Raw genomic sequence first — 22,733 nt, 5'->3', positions numbered from 1 at the left:
ATGTTGGAAAAGCAATAAATAAATATATAGAGAAGAAAATAAATCTGTATATAGCCACAAAACCCATGAGTTGTAATAGAAATCATTCCTAAGAAAGGGATTCCAAGTTAAAGAGAATATGAGATAAGTTTCCTTGAGAAAATAACATCTCTGCAGAACATAAGAATTAAAATCCAGCAAAGTGAGATAAGGACAGAATAGAATAAGCAAAGAAACAACCTTCACCAGGTCTAGCTGAGAATGGAAAAAGGGAAGACCCAGTCAGGGTAGGCTCCATAGCAGAAAGGATTTTAAGGCAGGAAGTGATCACAGTGGTGATGCCACATTCAGTTTCTGCCTCGCTAGCTTCCCAGTCTGAAAAAGGGAAAGCCTTGGAAGGTTCAGCCTCTGAAGTTTTCCAGTTTTTGACTCCTTTCCTCTCTTGTGCATCTTCCTCCCCAAGGTGACGGGGCCAATGATGTCAGCATGATACAAGTGGCAGACATTGGGATAGGGGTCTCTGGCCAAGAAGGCATGCAGGTGAGACACCCTGACCTGCCCGTTGATGGCAAACTTCTCCCTGGCAGAATCACTATGGCAAATGAGACTGGATATGGTTACCTAAGCGTGAGAGGCAGGGCCTTTATCCATTCTTTCACTGGTTATTTCCTGCATAAATATTATTCTATTTTTCTGGGTAATTTTAAGGAAAATTAATGAGTGAATGATGAAGTTGATTATTATTTTTGTGTGTGCCAGTCCTGGGGCTGAGTGAGTGCTGTCCCTGAGCTTTTATGGTCAAGGATACCATTCTACTACTTAAGCCACATCTCCACTTCCAGCTTTCTGGTGGTTAACTGGAGAGTCTCACTGACTTTCCTGCCCAGGCTTTGAACCGCCAACCCTTAGATCTAGGATTATAGGCCTGAGCCACTTTCCCCAGCATTACTCTGTTTTTGGTTATTTCTTTGGTTGGTTTTTATTTTATAAAGAACTTACCTAGATCATAGGAAATCATTTTGTAGATGTGCAGTAATTTTTTTAAAAAAATTCTAATGCTGGAATGTTATTAGGATTTGAATAAAAGCTATATGACATAGCGAAGTCATACGCTGATCTTTTTCTCAGTGAGGGGAGCAAAAGAGGAAAGCAAAGAGTATCCTATCGTGTGTGTGTGTGTGTGTGTGTGTGTGTGTGTGTGTGTGTGTGTAGTAAATGCTAGTAGGAAAAAGCTAGAATCTGAAACTTAGGGCTCCCCCAAGAATTAGATGAGAATGATTCAACAAAAGATGACAGATTCAGCTACTTCTTTGCCTGACACATTATACACAGTAATGTCAGGACTGCAGCACTGAGAAGCAAAAGCATGTTGTGATACAGAAGCGTTCTTACTGATGAACCTGCTTTTGGGAGGAAGTGCATTTGCTAAAAAGCATCCTAAGTACTAACCAAAGTGAAATCTCATTTTATTTGACCATATTACAGATGAGTAGTAATGCCAAGGAACCTATTAAGGCTCTGTATTTGTGGGGCTTTTCCTGTCGCTGTTCTGGGTCTACATGCATGTATGTATGTATGCGTGTGTATACATATCTCTGTGTGTGCACGCACGTGTGTCTTCTTTTCTGGATCTCCTTGGAAGAGAGAGTTGATTATGTGTGTGTCACAATCAAGCTGTCCGTACCACATATTCTTTCACTCATGGTGACCTTCTCTCCCCACTGTCCCCATAGGCCGTGATGGCCAGTGACTTTGCCATTTCTCGGTTCAGACATCTCAGCAAGCTCCTTCTCGTGCATGGGCACTGGTGTTACACACGACTTTCCAACATGATTCTCTATTTTTTCTACAAGAATGTGGTATGTAACTACAGAGAATTTGTTCCTCCCTCTTCTGGTCTTCCAGTTCTGGGCTATTTCCGGGACAAAGAGGAAATGTTCTTGTCTGAGTTCACCTTGAGTTATAAATGTTTTGGGAACTTCTGAAAGCAGTCTTATGTTTTTTCCAGAAATAGTCTGGGAGTGTGTGTGTGTGTGTTTAAACTGTTGACAGTAAATTACTAGGCCGGTCCATTTGCTAACATTTTTTTTTCTCCTGATGCATTTAAATTCAATTAAGTCCTGTCTGGTTCACTTAAAATCCAATTTTTGACCTTCTATAAAAAGATTATGAAAGCAGAATTATGAAACGTTGAATGCTTTTGGTAGAAAATGAAAAGGCTTTACTTCCATTTTACTGGAGATACCAAAAAGTACCCATGTTACCAAATGGACTTCTCTCATGGTATATTGAGGACAGATTCACATGAAAACCCAAGATAATGTTAACCACTGGCTGGCTAGCACTAGTAACTGTAAGAAATTTCTATCTAGCTTATAAAACTAATTTTTGCTTGGTAAATATTTTATTTGTGGCAAGAAGAGTACTTTTACTTTGATTATGCTACTGCTCAATGTACCGAATTTAACTGTTTCTCTTCTAAGTAGAAGTTCTAACTTCTAATCTTCAGCATATCATGTAAATTCAGATTTCTCTCAATAAATCAGTTAGTAAGTATAATGCATCTTCATCAGTATCACTGCTTTTGTCATTCTCACCCATCTCTCCCAACCCAATATCTCCCCCCAATTTCCTTAGTTTTGTAGGATATACATTACATTTTATGACTGCATTCTATCCCCTTCCTGTCTTCATTTGTTTATCCCTCTCCCCTTGACCTCTTCCCAGCCTCCATTTCAAGTACCAGCTTCCTGGTTGAACTATGAGTTAATTTTTCTAAGGAATTACACTGTTTGAATTCTCTCTTATGTATACCATAAGGTACATATGCATACCCTTGCATATGACCCCCATATGCGTTTACTTGTGAATTTATAAATTATGAGAGAAAGCATGTTTCCTTTGTCTCTGTGGACCTAACTTACTTCACATAACATATTTTTTCCATCACCATCCATTTCTTGCAAATGATGTGACATCATTCTTCCTGATAGATGAATAAAATTCCCTTGTGTTTATTCGCTACATTTTTCTTGATCTTTCCTCCACTGAAGGAGATACAGGTTATTTTCATACTTTAGCTAGTACATGGTGTGCATGTATGTGCATGAAAGGGGGAGGATAGAGTTACCAAAAAAGGAACAAATGCAAGGTGTGTTGTGTTCTTCCATAATGGAACTGGGATGGTCATGCAGTAGTGAATGGCAGTTCAAGGGCTTGTGTGATTAGGACACACCTTGCTATTTCTAAAATCCAAATGTCCCTTTTTGTGTCCCTAGGCCTATGTGAACCTCCTTTTCTGGTACCAGTTCTTTTGTGGGTTTTCAGGGACGTCCATGACTGACTATTGGGTTCTGATCTTCTTCAACCTCCTGTTCACTTCTGCTCCGCCAGTCATCTATGGTGTGTTAGAGAAAGACATATCTGCAGAGACCCTCATGCAACTGCCTGAACTGTACCAGAGTGGTCAGAGATCGGAGGTAGGTATGCATGCAACAATATTTAGGATCACATATAGCCTAAGTGTTTTCTAACTAGCTCATATACTACCATTACAGTGAACTGTTTCAGATGTCTGAGTGTTTTCCCTATACTCGCATTGCACTAACCTATTAAATTACTAGACCAAGATATAACCACAGTTAAATATTTACTTATAGGAAGAAATCTGGTGTTTGAGATCTTATCATTAATGATATGTCGTATGTATTAAACTCCACTATGTGGGCCAACCAGTGCACCTTCTCTGTTGCATTTATCTTCACAAGAACACAGGGAGACAGACTTTAGTATTGTTCACACTCTACACTGAGTGATCTGAACCTCAAAGACATTAAGTGATTTTTTTGTAGAACTTTCCAGCTAGTGGTAGAGCCTGCATGTGAAGCCGTCCCTGTCCGATTTCAAAGCCCAGGTTAAATTCTTCAGATTCTGCTGTCATGTGATCTTACTGGCTTACTCTAAAAACAAGGTTGTGTTAGCTAGTTCAATAGAGTCATTGTTAAAACAACAACAACCAACCAACCAACCCTTGTTTCTACTTTATTTCACAAAGCAAGCAGCATTAGGATAGCATTTATAAAAACTTACATAATGTTTACATTTTAAGTACTTAACAGAGGGAAACATAAATCTTCAAAATTTCTTTGCATGGCAGCTGCTATGACTGTTGGTACTGTGTTGCTAAGGAAAGTCAAATGCATGGAGTTAGTTACTTTGAGTCATTTGCTCTTGATATGAAGCTACTGGGTGGTGTGTTTGAATTCTAGCTCTCAAGCCCATGCTTTCTGACTTTATGTACCGATGACCAGAAATGTAGTATGGCTGTCAGAACACTGTAAAGATCACAAGGGCAGAGATAGACAGGGAGAACTGAGATCATTTCTAGTTATTGAGACTTGTCTTTTTGGTAGACTGTGTTCTATGGAGCTAGCCAATTTTATGAAGCATAATAGCAGGCAGATCAATATAGCTTTTGCTGTTGATAAAAGCAATTTCAGAAAAACCAAAAAAAAAAGTTTTATTTGTTTTACTTTCCAGCATGTGTCCTTTCTTTGAACTTGGCTTCCAAACAAATTTTGTTCTCTGCCTGGCTCATTTCCTGGCTTTGATGTCACAAAGTATTCTCTAGACACCTCTCTCTCGTGCTCTCTCTCTCTCTCTCTCTCTCTCTCTCTCTCTCTCTCCCTCCCTCCCTCCCTCCCTCCCTCTCCCTCTCAAAAGAGAAGAGCTTAGAAAGTTCATAGTCAAAGTATTTCCTCCCAAAGAGTTATCCCTTACCACCTGTCCCTCATCATCCTCATTCTTCTTTCCTATACTTAAACTCACGTTCAGATTTATCCTTTAGCTTCGCAGAGACCCCATGAGTTAAACTCTTTGGTTTGTCTTTTGTCTCACTCTGACATTTTTGTATTTGCTTCTCATCATGTGGCTGTGGAGAAGTTATACTTTTTAGCTTTCAGTCTACATTTTTTAAAATTTTGCCTTAGCAACCTCTTTTCCCCCATAATACAAAAAGATATCTCCAAATCCTCATCCAGTGGCATTTCGGTTGCCCCATGTGTCTGACACATATGCTTTGATTTTATGGACACAGGGATGAAGAAAGACAGATGGACTGTCTCATCCATTATAATGAGCAATAGTAAACTATATATATATATATATACATATATATATATAAACACACACATATAAAGGGAAATATACTGAAAGTTAATCTTTGTTGCTTTGATTTTCTAAAAGACAGCAAGATTAAAAAGAGCTCCGTATGATAATTACAAGTGTAAGGCTGGGAGTTGGGCCTAGTGGTAGAATGCTTGCCTTAGCATGCAGGAAAACCTGGGTTCAATTCCTCTGTACACATACATAGAAAAAGCTACAAGTGGTGCTGTGGCTCAAGTGGTAGAGCTCTAGCCTTGAGGAAAAGCCCAAGGACAGTGCTCAGGCCCTGAGTTCAAGCTCCAGGACTGGCAAAACAAAAAGAAAAAGAAATAAAAAAAGAAAGTTCCAAGTGTAGTTGAAGAATGGAAAAATGCATACAAAGAATTTGTATGTCTTCAACAAACAGACATTTTGAAAGAAGTTTGAATCTCTTTGTATTTGGAAGACAACAAGAATAGATGTCTAGCCTGATTAAGAAAAGACCAGTTTAGGATAATAATAGATCTGTTTCCATTTTTATTCTTAGCACATAGGGCTAAAAAAGCCGTAGTCCTTGGAATTCATCTCCATACACTTCATCGTTCAGAAAATGAGCTCTCAGATTTTTCTATCTCTGTATAAGCTCTGTGCAGGAAGAAGTTCAGATATGGAATCTTATAAGAATAGTACCAGGTATTGCTGTGTGTGTGTGTGTGTGTGTGTGTGTGTGTATGTGTATTTGTTGGTACTGTGGCTTGAACTTATGGCCTTACATATTTTTTTGTTTGCTTGCTCAGCTAGCTGGTGCTATACCATGTGTACAATACTTTAAGCCCAGCATTTTGCTGGTTAATTGGCAATGGAAGCTCACAGACTTCTCTTCCTTAGCTAGCTTCAACCTGTGGTGCTATAGGTATCAGCCTTCTGAATAGCTAGGATTACAGGCATGAGCCACCAGCATGCAGTTACCAGACATTTTTTAATCTCTTGAATTGAATACCAAAGTTTCACTCTCTGAAGCTTGTGTTACACTGAGGTAACCAAAAAATCATTAAGTAAGCAAACAATATTTTTTTTTCTGATAATGATGACATTTTGCTAAGGGAGTCAAGTAGGAAGTGACTGAGTAAGCTTAACTTTCCTACGGCTCTGAAATTGTGCTATGAAGAGGTGACATTTAAGCCAGCAATTTAGATAATGAGAATGGTCCAGGACAAAAAAAAACCCTTGGAAGGGAAAATAGGTGACCCTTAAGGAAGAAATAGCATGTTACTGTTTAGTAATAGTATGTTAATTAAGTTTCTAATATGGGATAACATTCATACAAAATGAACTTGAAGAACTGCCCAGTGGGTTTGCCAGGCAGGATCCTCTATGCATAGGAAGAAACTTTGATTTATTAAATGGCTCACCACTTAATAAATTTTTATTAAAAAGCTGAGACTGAGATCTGAAGATCACAGTTGGAAGCCAGCATGGACAGAAAAGTACATGAGACTCCTATCTCCATTTGGAGCTGTGGCTGAAGTGGTAGAGTGCTAGTCTTGAGCAAAAGAAGCTCAGAGACAAAACCCAGGTCCTGAGTTCAAACCCCAGGACCAACTCAAAATAAACAAACAAATAAATAAAATGTAGTTCCTATTTCTAGAGTGAGTAGAAGGGGACCCATTTGATTAGTTAGGGGATGTCATAAACTGATATACTTTCTTTTTTTTTTGTCCCAGTGCCCAGGCACTTTCCCTGAGCTGCTTTTGCTCAAAGATAGCCCTCTACCACTTGAGCCACAGTGCTACTTCTGGATTTTTCTGTTTATGTGATGCTAAGGAATCGAATCCAAGGCTTCAGGCGTGCTCCTAGGCAAGCACTTTATCACTAAGCCACACTCCCAGCTGTGACTTACATGTTTAGGAAACCAGTTTGCTAGTATGAGAATGTTAGATTAAAAGTAGAAAGAGTGAAGAAGGAAGATATCTCTCGAGGGATCCATAAATTTGGTAATAAATTGAAATGAAGGAAGTAGTGAAAATAAAGAGACATGGGTGGGTTTGGAGACACTTGTGAATAGTATTGTGCTGTCAGCATGAAAAGGAAAGTTCATTCTACTAGCTTTTCTTCCAAACAGAGTTGGCACTATAGTCATTAATAGAATATGTAGGATCTAAGTTCAATCCGTAGCACGATGATGATGATGATGATGATGATGATGATGATGATGATGAAAAGACCCAGCTGTCAAAATGGATTTTAAATGAAATTAATAATTTTGCCTCACTGGATTGTGAACTCATTGCATTTACCTGCCCTTACTCTCCTATCACTACCTCACTGCACCCATTTTACGAGTGAGATAATGAAGCAATCATTTTTTTTCTTTCAGAGAAGCAAAAATAAGTTCTGATTTACGTTGGCTCTTGACTTTGCTAGTCTCACTCCTTGTCCATTATGCGTCTCACTTCCAGGCTTACCTACCCCTTACCTTCTGGATCACCTTGATGGATGCCTTTTATCAAAGTCTGGTCTGCTTCTTGGTGCCTTACTTTGTAAGTGTTTGTTCCCTCAGCGTATTTGCCATTAACGACTAAATGATGATTCATTGTACTTTGCTTTTGTTATCGGCCTATGGAGGAGTAGATTGCTCATATCATAAGATTATTAATTGACTACTGGCTATATTAGGCGATATATTAAATTAGGTGATCCTTGTTGAATTGTCTTGGATCTTTTGTTAACCCCAAAGTGCTTACTAATTTTGTCAATGAATTGAATAAAATTGAATTCTGACTCTACAATTAGATTACTCAGACAATCAGCATAATCAGAATGTGAAAGCTTTTATTAGTGAGTGTTGAGCTAATTCTGCCAGATAACTTATGGAGTATTCCTATAATTACTCTTTCTCAAATGAATTATGTGTTCTACAGATAAAGAATGGAAAAAATAAGACTAAACAAAATCATGCTGTAATTAATTTAAGAAATTTAGACTCTCACTAAGCACAAAGCTCCATAGTTCACCTGGCTGCCCAGGCACGCATCTTCCCAAAAGAAACCACGCCTTCCAAAATGGATAGTGTTCATGGAAGTATAGTAATGAGAACAAGAAAAGGTAGTAGCCATTAAATTACCATTTTTCATTCTTTAATCAAATTAAGTTAGTTAAATTAACTTCACTAGAATATCCTACTTCAAGAGGAATGTAGCTAGGACAACTTGAAGTATATTCACAAGAGAATGGTAAAAAATATCAAATCATAATTTTACATAATCATAGTCATAATTTATCACAATTTGACACATTTGAGACATAATATGTGGGGAAGAGAGGAAAGGGAGGAGCTATTTGCTTGGGAGAGGTATATGCTTAGAGCAACCATAAAATCTGTTTTAAGTATTTTTTTTTAAGTAGGATAAATTTGGTATGACTATATCTCAAGGAGGTAGAAGTATGGGTAGAAACTTCCAGGAAGATAAATCATATTTTGAAAAGTTCAAAAATTAGATAGCCTGCCTGGGAGAGAGTCAGTATCTTTCCTGGAAATCCTCATTTGCCCTACATGACCAGTTCATTGGAACGTTGTAGAAAGTGGTAGAGCCATCATTGAGTTGTAGATGAAGTGGTGTTACTCCTTCCATCAAGCACATACAACCATCCAGCCTCACTAGCTGTTGTTCTCTGCCTGTAGACCTACCAGGGCTCAGACATTGACATCTTTACATTTGGGAATCCCCTAAACACCGCCGCTCTGTTCATCATTCTCCTCCATCTGGTCATTGAAAGCAAGAGTTTGGTGAGTGGTTTTCTCTTTCCATCTTTTGTCCTCAACAACCCTGTTAAACTTCAGGCCTCCAAGGTAAGTGCTTAAGAGAACAGTAATGACCACGGAAGATGAGTGGTTCAGTGTTACTCTTAGTGATCCTTGACCATCGTGGTACTCAGGTTGATGTGTGGCCAGGATAGGTAAGCAGATGCTATCTGGTGGTAGTATCAGTGGTGGATGGTTCCTGCAGGTATGCGTCAAGGTGATGAAGTGACGACTTTATGTAGAATGACAGCTGTCATTCTACCTGACCACGCTGATCCTTCCAACTAAACTAAAGTGGTTGTGTTGTGTCATAATCCTGATACACTGGCTGTAGTATGCGATGACTCCTGCATTTGTCGTGATACAAAAATGTTTCTTGCTTGCCCACGGGTATAACTCATCAGCCTGTCAGCCTCATGCAAGATTCCCCTATGTATCTTCAATCTCATTTATACTTCTCCAAGGGGTGGAGTCACATTCTCCCTCTCTCAGCTTCTCATGTACATTGAATTCATTAATACATCAAGTGGAAACTAATGGAAATTAATGGAAATATCTTACTTCCCCCTGCGATCTATGGATTTTTGCCTAATTCACATGTTATTTTAAGTCATATCTCAATAAAATAAAAAGCGATTTCCCCTCTTCATTAACCATCCATTCTTTCCTACTATTTCTTGCTTTTCTTCATAGCATCAACAATATTTTATAACCGCACCTTTAATTACTTGACTATCTGGTTATATTTGTCTTTTGCTTTAGATTCTAATCTCTGTGAGGTTAGGGCCTGTATCTATTTTGTTCACCACTATCAGAGACGGGACTGCTACCAAGTCAGCATTTGGAAATGCTAGAGTGGATAAATAGCTGTCTATGAGGGAATTCTGTTTCTCTAGCTTCAGTCCCCGGCTTTGGTGAGAGGAGAATGCTGTCAAGACTGCACAGTGCTACATGTCCTCTCTAGCAAGGGAACCGAAAGCTAAAACACCGGCAAGGGCACTAGAGGATCCACCATTGGAGAATTGTTTGTTCTGTCAGATGCAGAGTCAAGGCTCCTGGCTCCATGGGCACCTTTCAAGGAAGAGCCAGCCATTCTGAGTACATGACACTTCTGCCTTTTAGGCACTGGCTCATTATCAGACAGTTACCTCCCCCTTAGTGTTCTACCAACTTTTCCTTGTCTTTGTATTGCTTCTTTTTTTTTTTTTTTGCCAGTACTGGGGCTTGAACTCAGGGCTTTCTCAAGGCTAGAGCTCTACCACTAGAGCTACAACATCACTTCCAGCTTTTTACTATGTATGTGGTACCAAGGAATTGAACCTGGGTCTTCGTGCATACTAGGCAAGCACTCTACCACTAGACCAAACTCCTGGCCCCTTTAAATGCTTCCTTTAAATGTGCACATGCTGTGATGTCACTGTCTCACTTGCCAAAAACCACATCTTAGGACAACTGGAGAAATAAGGCCCATCTAGAAGGAGGGACTGTTGGAAAACCAGGAAAGGTAAAAGAAAATCAGTGTTCCTATGATGAGCTTACTCAAGGAAGTGCCTGACATTTTCTAAGCTGTTTACCCCTTTTATCAAAAACATAAGCACTCCTTGTGACTTGAGGGAAATCTTTGCAAGATTAGAGGGAAATTGGAAGAAATTGGATCTTGTTTGAAAACTATAGCTCTAAGGTGGAAAAGATTCATAAAGATGTTCTTTCCCTAAAGAGTCTGGCTATGCCATCAGTGGTACGCCCCTGGTGCTAGATGCTGCTTCACTAAATAACGCTGACCACTGAGCACTGCATAATATAAAGACAGTGTCATTTCATACTTCTGATTACATGGAAGAGGGATTGTTTGATGCCATTATGTTTTTGTCACAATTCTTGCTAATTTCATTGTACATCAAAAGACAGATCAGACTCCAGAGTCAACACTATTAAAATAGACTATGCTAATATTACATTTGAAGTAATGATTGACTTTATTTTTGTAAATTAAATTGCTTACTTAGCTAGTGAGCCAGTTTAAAGGAAAACATTACGAAAAAGGATTTGGGCCTGGTGGCTTATGCCTGTAATCCTAGCTACTCAGGAGGCTGAGATCTGAGGACCACAGTACAAAGCCAGCCCAGGCACCAAAGTCTGTGAGACTCTTATCTCCTATTAACCAGCATAAAACTAGAAGTGGCGCCATGGCTCAAAGTGTAGAATGGTACCCATGAGCTGAAGAGCTCAGGGACAGTGCACAGGCCCAGAGTTCAAGCCCTGACCAAAAAGAAAAAACAAAAAAAAAAGGATTTGGGTAGCTATACTCGGATATGAAGGTGGTTAGTTTTTTTTATTAAAGAATTTATTAACATTGATTTTTACATTATATTTCAAATGACAAGTTTAACAGACAAGTATTCAAGAAAGGAATCTCTATATACAGTCACTGGGGCTTAGTTTTTAGAACTTAATCCAAATTAGGCTAAGGGTTTGTATGTCATAGAAACATATTAATTTATGAAATAAAACATTATGTCTATAGAGTCATTGGTTTTTATGTCTATATAGTTATGTTTATATTCCCATTACCATGTCCATAGCATTGGGTATTGAGTCCTCGCTCTTGTGAAGGTAGTTAGTGTTTGCTCATAGGAAATTGCCTGATGTTCCTGGAAGGTCAGAAATCAGTTGTTCTCAGAAGGATGGTTCAGTGTCCAGGATCCGTTTTGTAGCTGTACTATCTGGTATGATGCCTGAAGGAAACATCTTGGTCAGCATGAACTAAAAGGAAATCACACAGAAAATTGTGCATAGGTTCTTAATACTAATGTGAAAGTATTATGTATCATCACCTAGCTGCATTTCATTGATCAAAGCTGCAATCCACATGTATGTTTATTAGGGGAGAGAATGAAAGCATGGGTGAGCAATTTGTTGTATCTACTGTGTGTGAATGGCTACAATTTTGGCACAATTTTAGATCTTTGGATTAAGGTATTGCCATAATGAAGGAACCAACCCATAAAAGAAATAAATAGAAAAGAAATCCACAACAGAATGAGTGACTCTGGTCAAAATGCACTATACTTACAAATTGACATGTAGAATTAACACCATTGTATAGCTACCTTAAAAATTCTTCAAAGCCTGGGGTGGTGGCTCACATCTGTAATCCTCTCGGGAGGCTGAGATCTGAGGATCGCAGTTTCAAAACCAATCCAGGCACTAAAGTCTGTGAGACTCTTAACTCCAATTAACCACCAGAAAACCAGAAGTGGCACTGTGGCTCAGGGACAACACCTAGACCCAGAGTTCAAGTCCCACAACCGACAAAAAAGAAAAAAAAATATACAAAACAGCAACAATAGCGAGGTGCTGGTGGTTCATGCATATAAACCTAGCTACTCAGGAAACTGAAATCAGAGGCTCTTGGTTCTCTATGAGACTCTTCTACTACTCAGAAGAAAGCCTAAAGTGGTTCTGTGGCTCAAGTGACAGAGTGCTAGCCTTGAGCAAAAGCTTAGGGACAGTGCCCGGGCCCAGAATTCAAGCCCCAGATCAGCATAAACAAAAAAAAGCAACAATTATTTCAAAAACTTAGAACACAACCCAGTAAGCGGGCTTTAATACAAAATAAAACAATCAACAGAATTACCTGTCTGGCCCACCTGACATTTGCTTTGTAAGTCTCATTCAGTGACATGTGCCATTTATGGAGGCTGCATTTCTCCTCTCTCCACTGTTCACTTGGTGCTGAGATGTGATGTTCCCTTAAATGGAGTGGATTCTGCCGGACTGCATCACCCCATCCACGCAGGTTCACCTCCCTCCCTTCTTGTCTTGCAGACTTGGATCCACATACTGGTCATCGCTGGAAGCATCTTATCTTATTTTTTCTTTGCCTTGGCTTTTGGAGCTATGTGTGTAACGTGCAACCCACCATCCAATCCCTACTGGATCATGCAGGAGCACTTGTTGGATCCTGTGTTCTATTTAGTTTGCATTCTCACAACCTTCATTGCTCTTCTGCCCAGGTATGGAACTTGGCCTCTCATCAAGAGTATGTAGAATTGTAGGCTTAGAGTACATCACACAGCTTCTAAGAGTAGATGCTAGAGCATGCTGGTTTATAGGGAGGAAATCAATATACGTGTGCTAGTTAAAATATTCCAGCAGAGAACAAAAACAGAGGGGTAAAGAGGTCTAAGAAAAATGAGAAAGTAGGTTAGTCCTACGTGGAAAAGTCTAATGTAGTGGACAGTTCACAGAAACAAGGCAATTGGGCTTCAGGAGATCATCTCAAGGACTGAGATGGTTTCCTCTTAACATTTTCCTGCACCATCTTCCAAGCCCTTGACTCAGTGTATTTTTTACTGCTACAGGAGAATACCACAGACTTGGAAAGTTACAAATAGCAATTTATTGGCTCAAACTTCTGGAGGCTGAGTCCATTTCCAAGGCATTGGCAGGTCTTGTGCGATATGGTACCTCAGAGTACTTTGTCACCCAGCGAAAGTGAAAGAGTCTCACAGACTTTTTAGCACCTTGTTAGCTTTGATCCTCAGATCTCAGCCTCCTGAGTAGCTAGGATTACAAGCATAAGACACCACACCTGGCTTGTTCTACCTCTTAAACATGATAGAAGAGTCAAATATTAAACTCGCGTTACTCTTAACAAACTGTGACTCGGAGGCCCAGTCTGTTCGGCTGCTAGTAGGTGTTGTAAGATTTTAGGAGCACATAGCCTTGCCTTTTTTTCTGCATGTTATCTGTGGCTGCTTTTGCATGGTAGCAAAAGTTTAAAAGTTCTAACAGACACTGTATGCCTTCCCAAAGTTTACCAGCTGCAATCTCTAATACCACCTTAAGGTACAACCGGTACAAACACTTTAATATTGATGTATGTCTCCTCTAGAAATTCATAAGGAATCACCATGGGTCATTCCATGGTGATTATAGTTATATGCTTATCCAAACCACTGTGATACTGACACATCTCTGAAATGTTCCTTGCTGTGACTATCTATCTGAGTTAAAACTGATGAGATAAATTCCTAGAATTGGTAAAGAAATGTAAGAGAAAAGCAACTGAGAGAAACATAATAATAAACCTCTTAGGCCCAAATGAACTGCTTCTCAGAAATTCTCAGATTTAGGAAGTTCTTACCAGATTACAAACATTGCTAAAATTCAGAGCTGGACTGTTTGGAGCATGCTCTGGAAGGAAGGTCAGAAGCCTAGCTGGACAGTATTTTTATTAGTGTTAATCAGTTGTCTGAGCCACGTCAATAGCTACAGGAAAGCGGAAAGCTCTGTGGAGGGAGGGCACTCTTATCTGATGATGTAAATGTCAGTGGTATTTATAGGAGACTCACAAGATTTTTGAGAATGTTTTATCAGTATAAACATTGCCAGCTTGTCCTAGAAGAAAACATTTGTAATTATTTGTTACAGTAACCATAGGAAACTTAAGCAAATAGCTAACTTAAAAAAAATTCTGGGCTGGAGTTTGGCCTAGTAAAGAGTGCTTGCCTAGCATGCATGAAGGCCTGGGTTCGATTCCTCAGTACCACATACATAGAAAAAAACCAGAAGTAGTGCTAAGGCTCAAGTGGTAGAGCTCTAGCCTTGAGAAGGTCCAAGTACAGTGCTCAGGCCCTGAGCTCAAGCCCAGGACTGGCCAAAAAAAAATTCTTACATGCCAATAATCTGCTTGACTTGTTAGCATTATCTTATTTAACATTAACCTTATGATGTAGGAACTATTGATATCTGTACTTTATACATCTGGTTTATGTTTATTTAGCAAGCAGTTATAGAATACATACTCGTCTCCTGGTGTTTTATAAATCTGAATTTATTTAATATTGTTTTCATCTCTACATTGTGGTATACTTCCCCTTCTCCCTTTATCTCAGGTGTCATGTGGCCCCTCGACTCTATGACTTTTTTATTTGGTTAGCATTTTTGAAGTCCTGTACATTTTAGGTGAACATAATTCTGTAATGCTCCTTGTAACCTAGGTTTCTCTATCGAGTTCTTCAGGGATCCCTCTTTCCATCTCCAGTCCTAAGAGCTAAGCTCCTTGACAGATTGACTCCAGAGGAGAAGACCAAAGCTCTGAAGAAGTGGAGAGAAGCTGGGAAGACACATCAACTGACATCCAAGGATGCTGACCAATTGACTGGCAAGTCAGGAAGAAGACCTCTCTCTGGTCCTTCTGCTTCCTTTGCAACGAAGCCAGCCACATCTTGTACTGTTGAGCAAGGAGACATATCTCTGTATGAAACTGCTTTGGACCTAGGCCACTCTGAAACTGAAACTGGACCTTCAAAGTTTTAACAAAGTAGGATGAAAGTAGGAGTTGCAAGCCTCCTTCTTCCTCCTCCTCTTCCTCCTTCTCTTCCTCTTGCCCTAGTACTGGAGTTTGAACTCAGAGCCTCAGGCTCTTGCTTGGCTCCCTCCACTACAGCTGGTCTTCTACCACTTGAGCCATACCCTGACTTTTAGACTTCCCCTCCCTGGTTAATTGGAGGTAGGAATCTCATGGATTTGTCTACCCTGACTGGCTTTAAAACTTTGAATCCTTTAATCCCAGCCTCCTTTGTAGTTAGGACTACAGGTATAAGCCAGCAGTGTTGAGCTGCAAGCATTTTTTTTTCCAAGTATGGAAAATGGATTTTGAAGCACCTCTATAAAGTGAGGGTTACTTATATGTTTCTATAAGAGATATGAACATTATTTAGACATGGAAAAGCTAACATGATGGCTATAAATGTATATTTGTATATACATTTGTAAAAGAGGGGTAAGGTTTGACCAGAGGAGTGAAATATTGAATTCAGAATCAGATCCATTTATGAAACCTTTTGTACTTTGTAAAGGTATTTAAGTTTTATTGGGAATGAAAACATTATTAAGGGAATTCATTTGAGATTTATTTATTTTGCAGGGAAGTCTCATTTCTTTGGAAAATGCTTTAAATGACCGAGTTCCAATATAAAAATTTCTTTTTCCCCCTTGATTGTGGGGCTTGAACTCTGGGCCTGGGCGCTGTCTCTGAGCTCTTCAGCTCAAGGCTATTGAGCCACAGCGCCACTTCCAGTTTTCTGGTGGTCAATTGGAGATAAGAGTCTCATGGACTGTCCTGCCCGGGTTGGCTTTGTACCATGGCCCTCAGATCTCAGCCTCCTGTGTAGCTAGAATTACAGGCGTGAGCCTCCGAAGCCCAGCTCCAATCTAACTTTTCTTTAGGAAAAGAAAAAAAGTACTTTTTAGATGGATTAGTTTGGGACTCAGATATTTCTATATGAAAGAAATTTTTAAAGTGATTATTTACAGGTTAAAATTCCTGAATGCTAGCCTTCTAAATTATAAAGTATCTAAAATAGGGTAATAATTGTACCATTTCAAATATAGCCAGTGGTTATCAGTAGCTCTTATCTTTCTGCTCATGTCAGTGTTCTTTTTTTTTTTTTTTTTTTGCCAGTCCTGGACTTGAGCTCAGGGCTTGAGCACTGTCCTTGGACTTTCTCAAGACTAGCACTCTACCACTTGAGTCTCAGCACCACTTCCAGCTTTTTTCCATGTATGTGGTACCGAGGAATCGAACCCGGGTATTCGTGCATGCTAGGCAAGCACTCTACCACTAGGCCAAACTCCCGGCCCTCGTGTCAGTGTTCTTTTGCAGTGGAACTTGATAGGGAAGGGTTAGGATGGGTACATCTGGTTTACCTGTCCCAGCCGTATGCTCCTTTCTCAGCTCCCACTCAAAAGAAAAGGTCTGAAGAAGTCTCCTATGCAGATATTGCCCATGGGGAAACAGAAACCATAGGCCAAACAGGCAGAATCACTGAGCCCAACACCCACTTAGCAATTCCCTGTCTTCTAAAGCCGACAATAGCCTCGTGGAAATGAGACAACCCAGTTCAATACAATCTTCCAGAGAATTCTTGAGGGCTCAAAGGTTTTGACAGCGTCCCACAAGTGGTAGCCTCTAAACAATGAAGTAATGGATGGAGACCAACACAGATGTACTCAGGGGTTTCCTTGCAGTTCTTGGAAATACTTGTTAATGCATTTGAAAACAACAGTGTCCATCGTATGTTTACTGCTGTTACAAATCATGTGTGCTGGCTTTACCGTGGACCAAGTTGGCAGGTCATAGCCAATAAGGCCAGGTGCTATTATAAGGTCATAAATTCATATATTCATCTTGAAGCTTTATTTTTTTTAATTCTGTGACCAAAAGTTACTCCGTCACTAATTATTTAGAATTTCTTTTATGGATTTTGCTCATGTTTAATATCTGCATCAATGTCTTATGAGTGATTATTGAATTATTATTCCCAGGGCTTAATCTTTTTTCTACTTTCTCTACTGCCTACGATCCTGGTCCAATGTTTTTTTGTAGCCTTTTGTTATTATTGTAAATTGTCTTTTATGTATTGACTAATTTCTAGAACTTTCAAAATTTCAATGGCTAATGGAAGTTACTTTCTGCTTCCTTGTTTTTTTTTTAAATAAACTATTTAATAAATAATGTACACTGAAAAACTGTCATCACTCCTGTAAACAGGCTCTCAATCCAACTGTAATTATATCCGGGACTTAGAAGCCAAGTCTCAGAGCACACATATTTGTCAGAATATTGATTTTTTTTGCCTTTTCTTGCATGGGAAAAATCACTGGAGTCCCATCATTTATCACTATCATAGCAGTGGCATTCATTCCCTGAGCTCTTCATTTGAGTTCTGATAAATGAAAACACTTAGGGATATAGTCACTTGTAAATAAAAGAACTTGAGATGAACCTAAAAACAACAAGAGAAAGGTCAGTTTCTAAGATGTGAATTATCTGCACATATAAATAGGGAACCATGAAATTTTTCATGTGATGGGGCTAAAATTTTGTACTAAAAAGCCCCAAATCTTAAAAACTGAACACTAACTAGAAGGTTTTTTATCATGAATTAGGGGTAAACTAATTTAGACTAATTTTCCTTGGATAAATGTAAAAGTTTATATAATTATAAACATTGTGCTTATATATTTTGCTACAAAAAGATTAATGTAGTTAATTATTGAATTCTAAACTGTATATACATATTTTAATTTAGAATATTCTGAATTCTGAAACACATCTGGCCCTCAGTTGAAAAGATCTGTGATTTGTTGTATTCAGCTTTAAGGTCAAGTTTACAAGAAAACAAGTTTTTATTCAACATTAAACAGGCTAATGTGATCTGTTCCATTTTAGTATTCAGCATATTTCATTAAATTTAGGGGGGCCAAGCATTATATCATTGCTCCTAGTACCCAAGAAACAGATTAATAATATATAATTTGGTATATAATTTTATTACAAAAGAGTTATGAAAGAATTAGATCAGCTTCCCCAAATACACTGTAAATATTAAATGTCCTTGAGCACTTACTAGGGCTAAGTTCTGTTTGGATATTCAATGAATTACTGAGACATTTTAGCAAGCTCTAACTTCAGAGTAATGAAGAAACCATCAGTTTTTAAAGTTGGCAGGTTCCTGTGAGGGTGAGATAGACGACAGGTCAAGTTTGGATGGTGGGGAATGATACCAACATGCCATTCTAGAGGGATTAAAAAGAAAATTCCCTACAACTTGCTATCCAGTTTGAAAGAGAGAGAGAGAGAGAGAGAGGATAATATCATTTTATTTGTGTCTAGAATTCTTTAAAATAAGTACAATATGTGATTTTCACTGAACATAAGCTAAAAAAAGACTACAAATTGTTACACAAATGATGCACTTAACACTAAAACAAAACTGATGTGTGTTATTAAACCTTCACACAATTGTGACCACAACTCAGTTGCTGGATTTCACACGCGGTAGGGTTCATGACAGATTACAGAAGGTAGGCAACCTGGAATGTGCCAGTACAACTTTTTGAATTTCCAATATGTTGATACATAGAAAAGGGTACAAAATACACATATAAAATTGCACGCAACCTCTATTGGGTAAGCTGAGGCTATTCAGGCTGCTGGTGGAGTTTAGGAGCAAATGCTACTTGTTTTAAAAAAAAAAGGCATTTGAATGTTGCAGAGTTAATGTCTGAAAACGTAAATACATGTGAATATTTGTGTTTTAGACAGTGAAGAAAAAAGTGATTAAAACTGCTAATGGCTTCATAAACTGATTTGCCTACGTGGACCTACTACTGTAAAAAGGTCTTCAGAATCTTGCTTTCATTATCAGTGAGAAGAAATGGTAACACCAGATGCTGGACATCCCTGTGAGAATTACAAAAATATTTTGCTATGCTTTGAAATATATTTCTGTGACATTAGTGTGAATAAAAAAAAACAGCTAAAATTTCATATTTAATTGAGACAGTGCTTCAGTGTCTTTCCAATCCTGATCTGGCTTGTTGAAGTAAATCCAGATTCCTTGGGAAAGCTTGATTGGCACTTCATTTTCACGTAGTCAAAATAAAATCTCTGCAGAAGTGACCTAACTTCTGAAATCTCCATTAGCCAAGTAATGTATACTGGAAAACTCTCAGCAGCAAGACATTTCTAGGGAGATTTTTCTATAAGATCATAAATTTGACCTCTAGAATGAATAGAACTATAAGTGCCACACATTTGTCTTGATGTTTACAGAATCTTGCATTCAGTCTTTCTTGAAATGTCAGCCACCTATATAAAAGTTATTAGCCTTCTGCCTCTCTTTGTAAGTTTTTTGAATCTTGAAGTCTTGAATAATACTAAATAATTAAACTTGTCAAGTATGTTGGCTTTCAATATATCAAAGCCAGTTTCCAATAATAATACTGAAATTTTCCCTTAAACTAGTGTGCTTGAATCAAAATGAGATTTAGTCACCTTGGATCTCAGTGTGTGTGTGTGTGTGTGTGTGTGTGTGTGTGTGTGTGTGTGTGTGTTAGGAGAAAAGGGAAATTTACCCTAGGGCCTCTATTATTTACAATGTCTACAGTGTTGTTCATTTCCCACTGTAGTCAAGGTTAGCCTAGCAAAAGAACAAAACTTGCATTCTTCATGTATGTTTTTCTAAGCCATTCATCAAATGTGAAATTAGATAAAATAAAAAATAAAAGAGAACAAAGCTGAGTAAAATTGGTCTACATCAAACATGAAGATTTTCAGTACAAGTTGAACATCCCTGTCCATGGAAAATACCTCTGTGCAGCTCTCGGTAGGGAGCTGTTCGCATCAAGAAGGCAGTTCTCTGAGTGTCACTGGAACAGTTTCTGACCAGCTTTGGAATTACTTTTGAAGAAAGGTCTGAATATATATTTGTCTTTCAATCCATTCAACAAAGTATGACACATTGCTGTAGACTCCAGGCCCCAGGACTTTGGAAAAGCAGATGGAGCCCCATGAAGTTAAACCAAATAATGTCCACTGTCCTCCAGGCTTCTCACAAACAAGTGGCCCACCACTGTCACCCTGTAATAAATTAACAAGACATGTGAGCTGCGGGATTCAAGCCCTAATGGCGTTGGTAGTATCCTGAGGCTACAATAAAGCCAAAACCAGCTTTAACAACTTCTTGGAAAATGCTAGCAAAGCTTTCCATTATTAGCTTGGAGAGAGTCTGCCTTCTACAATATGAATGGGACTTTCAGATTCACATTATAAACTCTGATCTTCAAAAAGGAGGAGGGAGGGTAGCTTGGAAGAGATTTTTGCCCTTTCTATCAAATCAGAAGACATTTTCTATTCATTTCCTGCACTTATCAAAATATGTTACATTTTTACCAGGTGCAGTAGCTCACACCTGTAATCCTAGCTACTCAGGAGGCTGAGATCTGAGGATCACGGCCACTAAAGACCATGAGAGTCTTATCCCCAATTAACTACCGGAAAATGAGAAGTGCCACTGTGGTTCAAGGGGTGGGGTGGTAGCCTTGAGCTGAAAAGCTCAGGGACAGTGTCCAGGCCCAGAGTTCGTCCCATGACCGACAAAATAAAGTTATATTTTTTAAACTTTATATCTATTAGAACTGATTGTCTCTCCTCATTCTTTCTTTGACTTAGAACAGAAAGTGCCCCAAATACAACATTAAAAGGTTTGCCCTTCTCCAGTATCTGTAGAATACTTTCTAAAATATCTCTTTAGTTGTAAGATTCTTACTATGTGAATGAATGTATTATGTAGAACACTTTTTGGTATCCTTTAAGTGTATTTCTTTAGTATTAAGATTTTTAAATTTGACATATTTGAATAGAATAAGACACATAGGAATTACAGTAAGGCATTTCATTTCTTTAGGGCCTACATTTAATTTCCTGTGCATAGATATGTTTAAATATTCCAATTGAATTTTATTCCATTCTTTTGATTTTTAAAATAAAAAACCCTCTGGGATTCAAAGACATTACTATTTGCCGTGTCTAGCTAGAAAAGCCAAAATGTCTGCTCTGATAATAAGAGAGTACAATCAAATCTGTACTGTATGAAGTGGACTTCAGAGGCCTATGTGATTACTTCCAAGCAAACAGGAACAGAATTTCCTTCCTGAGATGTGGGTGTGGGGGCTGGGTTTAGTGAGTCAGATGGTTTTTTTCAGAGGGAGAGAGGAGGTCAAAAATGATTGAACTGAATGTTCCTACAGCAACACTGGTCTGGCTTGTCTTTATAGTTTTCTTTTCCTAAGATTGAGCTTCAGGTCAGAGTCTTTATGTGGCTTCAGTATCGATCCACATGATTTATGTAGGTCTCCACAGAGGGAGCTGTGGCCGCTAATGGGCCTTGTTGATGCATCTTTAGAAAGAAAATTTATGTCCTCTAATGGAGGTTTTTGTGAACAAATTTGTTTCAGATCTAGGAAAAATGCATACTTTGTTTTGTGCTTTTGTGTGATAGAAAGCATCTTCTGAGCATCTAAGAGACCCACACCACTGAAATTCCATCAGCGAAACAGCTGGCAGGACTTAGTTCCTATCTATACCAAGAAGTGCACATGTCTAGCAACATGAAGTGTGTGTGCCTGGGCTTAGAACTTGGCTTGGTCTTCCTTTATTCTCTAGCTGTTACCTAGACATGACCTTGAACATGAGGCAAGGGTACTAGTTCTTGGTAGACTTGCAGATCACATACAGGAAAATGAGAAATGTGTTTTCACTAATATTTACTCCCAGGATAGCACAGTGGCCAAACTGTAAGTGGCCTGGGTTCAACCCTTCCTTGTGCTAGGTTATCCGAAGCCTGCCTTAACCTCTCGGTATTCTTCATCTGAAGAAAAGAAAAATACAGTCCCACAGGTGTGAAGGATTCAGTAAGTTATTAGAAAGTATTTAGAAGAAAGCCTGGAATATAAGCACTAAACTGATTGTTAGAAATTAACCAAATGATATCCAAATAGTCACCTATTTATTTAGAATCTAACAACATGCCAGATACCATATCTACATAGATGACAAAAAGAAGCTTCTGCTTTCCATGATTCTGTTAGTCCCCATAAATACCCCCATTTTACACACGCAAAAACTACCTCAAGATGCTTACTTGATCACTTATTTTAGTGGAAATACTTGTTTTTAGCAGAGATGGATTCCACCAAGATTTTACAGGTTGCAAATCCTGTGGTCCAAAACCCTTATCAACACTGTCTCTTGAGATATATTTATTCTTTGACTTGGGAAATGAAACCTGGGCTTCTAACCCAGAAGGGAGGGACTCACCCTTGTTGATCTAAGCTAACTGACTTCTTGGGCAGAAAGGAGGAGCTGTGAGCCTCCCTGCTATCTAAGAGCCATTCCTAGTCCTCAGACCTTCTATTGTAACATGAACCCTTGCAAATGGTATTTAATTATGCCGAG

The 22,733-nt window shown here is 38.7% G+C and overlaps 2 protein-coding genes across 2 annotated transcripts in view; one reads left to right on the top strand and one right to left on the bottom strand.

The window, feature by feature from the left end:
• The window catches only part of Atp10d (ATPase phospholipid transporting 10D (putative)), a 72,115-nt gene extending 56,812 nt beyond the window's left edge, over nt 1-15,303 (top strand). The window contains exons 17-23 of the mRNA XM_090343636.1: nt 443-519; nt 1,713-1,838; nt 3,258-3,458; nt 7,581-7,661; nt 8,804-8,908; nt 12,752-12,939; nt 14,929-15,303. Coding sequence (XP_090199762.1) covers nt 443-519; nt 1,713-1,838; nt 3,258-3,458; nt 7,581-7,661; nt 8,804-8,908; nt 12,752-12,939; nt 14,929-15,247 — 1,097 coding nt within the window. The 3' untranslated portion in view covers nt 15,248-15,303. The remainder of the gene's footprint in view (nt 1-442; nt 520-1,712; nt 1,839-3,257; nt 3,459-7,580; nt 7,662-8,803; nt 8,909-12,751; nt 12,940-14,928) is intronic.
• Nucleotides 15,304-20,056: 4,753 nt separating this feature from the next.
• The window catches only part of Corin (corin, serine peptidase), a 195,736-nt gene continuing 193,059 nt past the window's right edge, over nt 20,057-22,733 (bottom strand). The window contains exon 22 of the mRNA XM_090344076.1: nt 20,057-20,357. Within this exon, the coding sequence (XP_090200202.1) occupies nt 20,175-20,357 (183 nt within the window). The 3' untranslated portion in view covers nt 20,057-20,174. The remainder of the gene's footprint in view (nt 20,358-22,733) is intronic.

Source organism: Megascapheus bottae, chromosome 13 (assembly GCF_031878675.1).
Source record: "Megascapheus bottae isolate mThoBot1 chromosome 13, mThoBot2.hap1, whole genome shotgun sequence".
Lineage (NCBI taxonomy): Eukaryota > Metazoa > Chordata > Mammalia > Rodentia > Geomyidae > Megascapheus > Megascapheus bottae.
The sequence above is the reverse complement of the archived record's forward strand: the minus strand, read 5'-3'. Positions and strand labels throughout refer to the sequence as shown.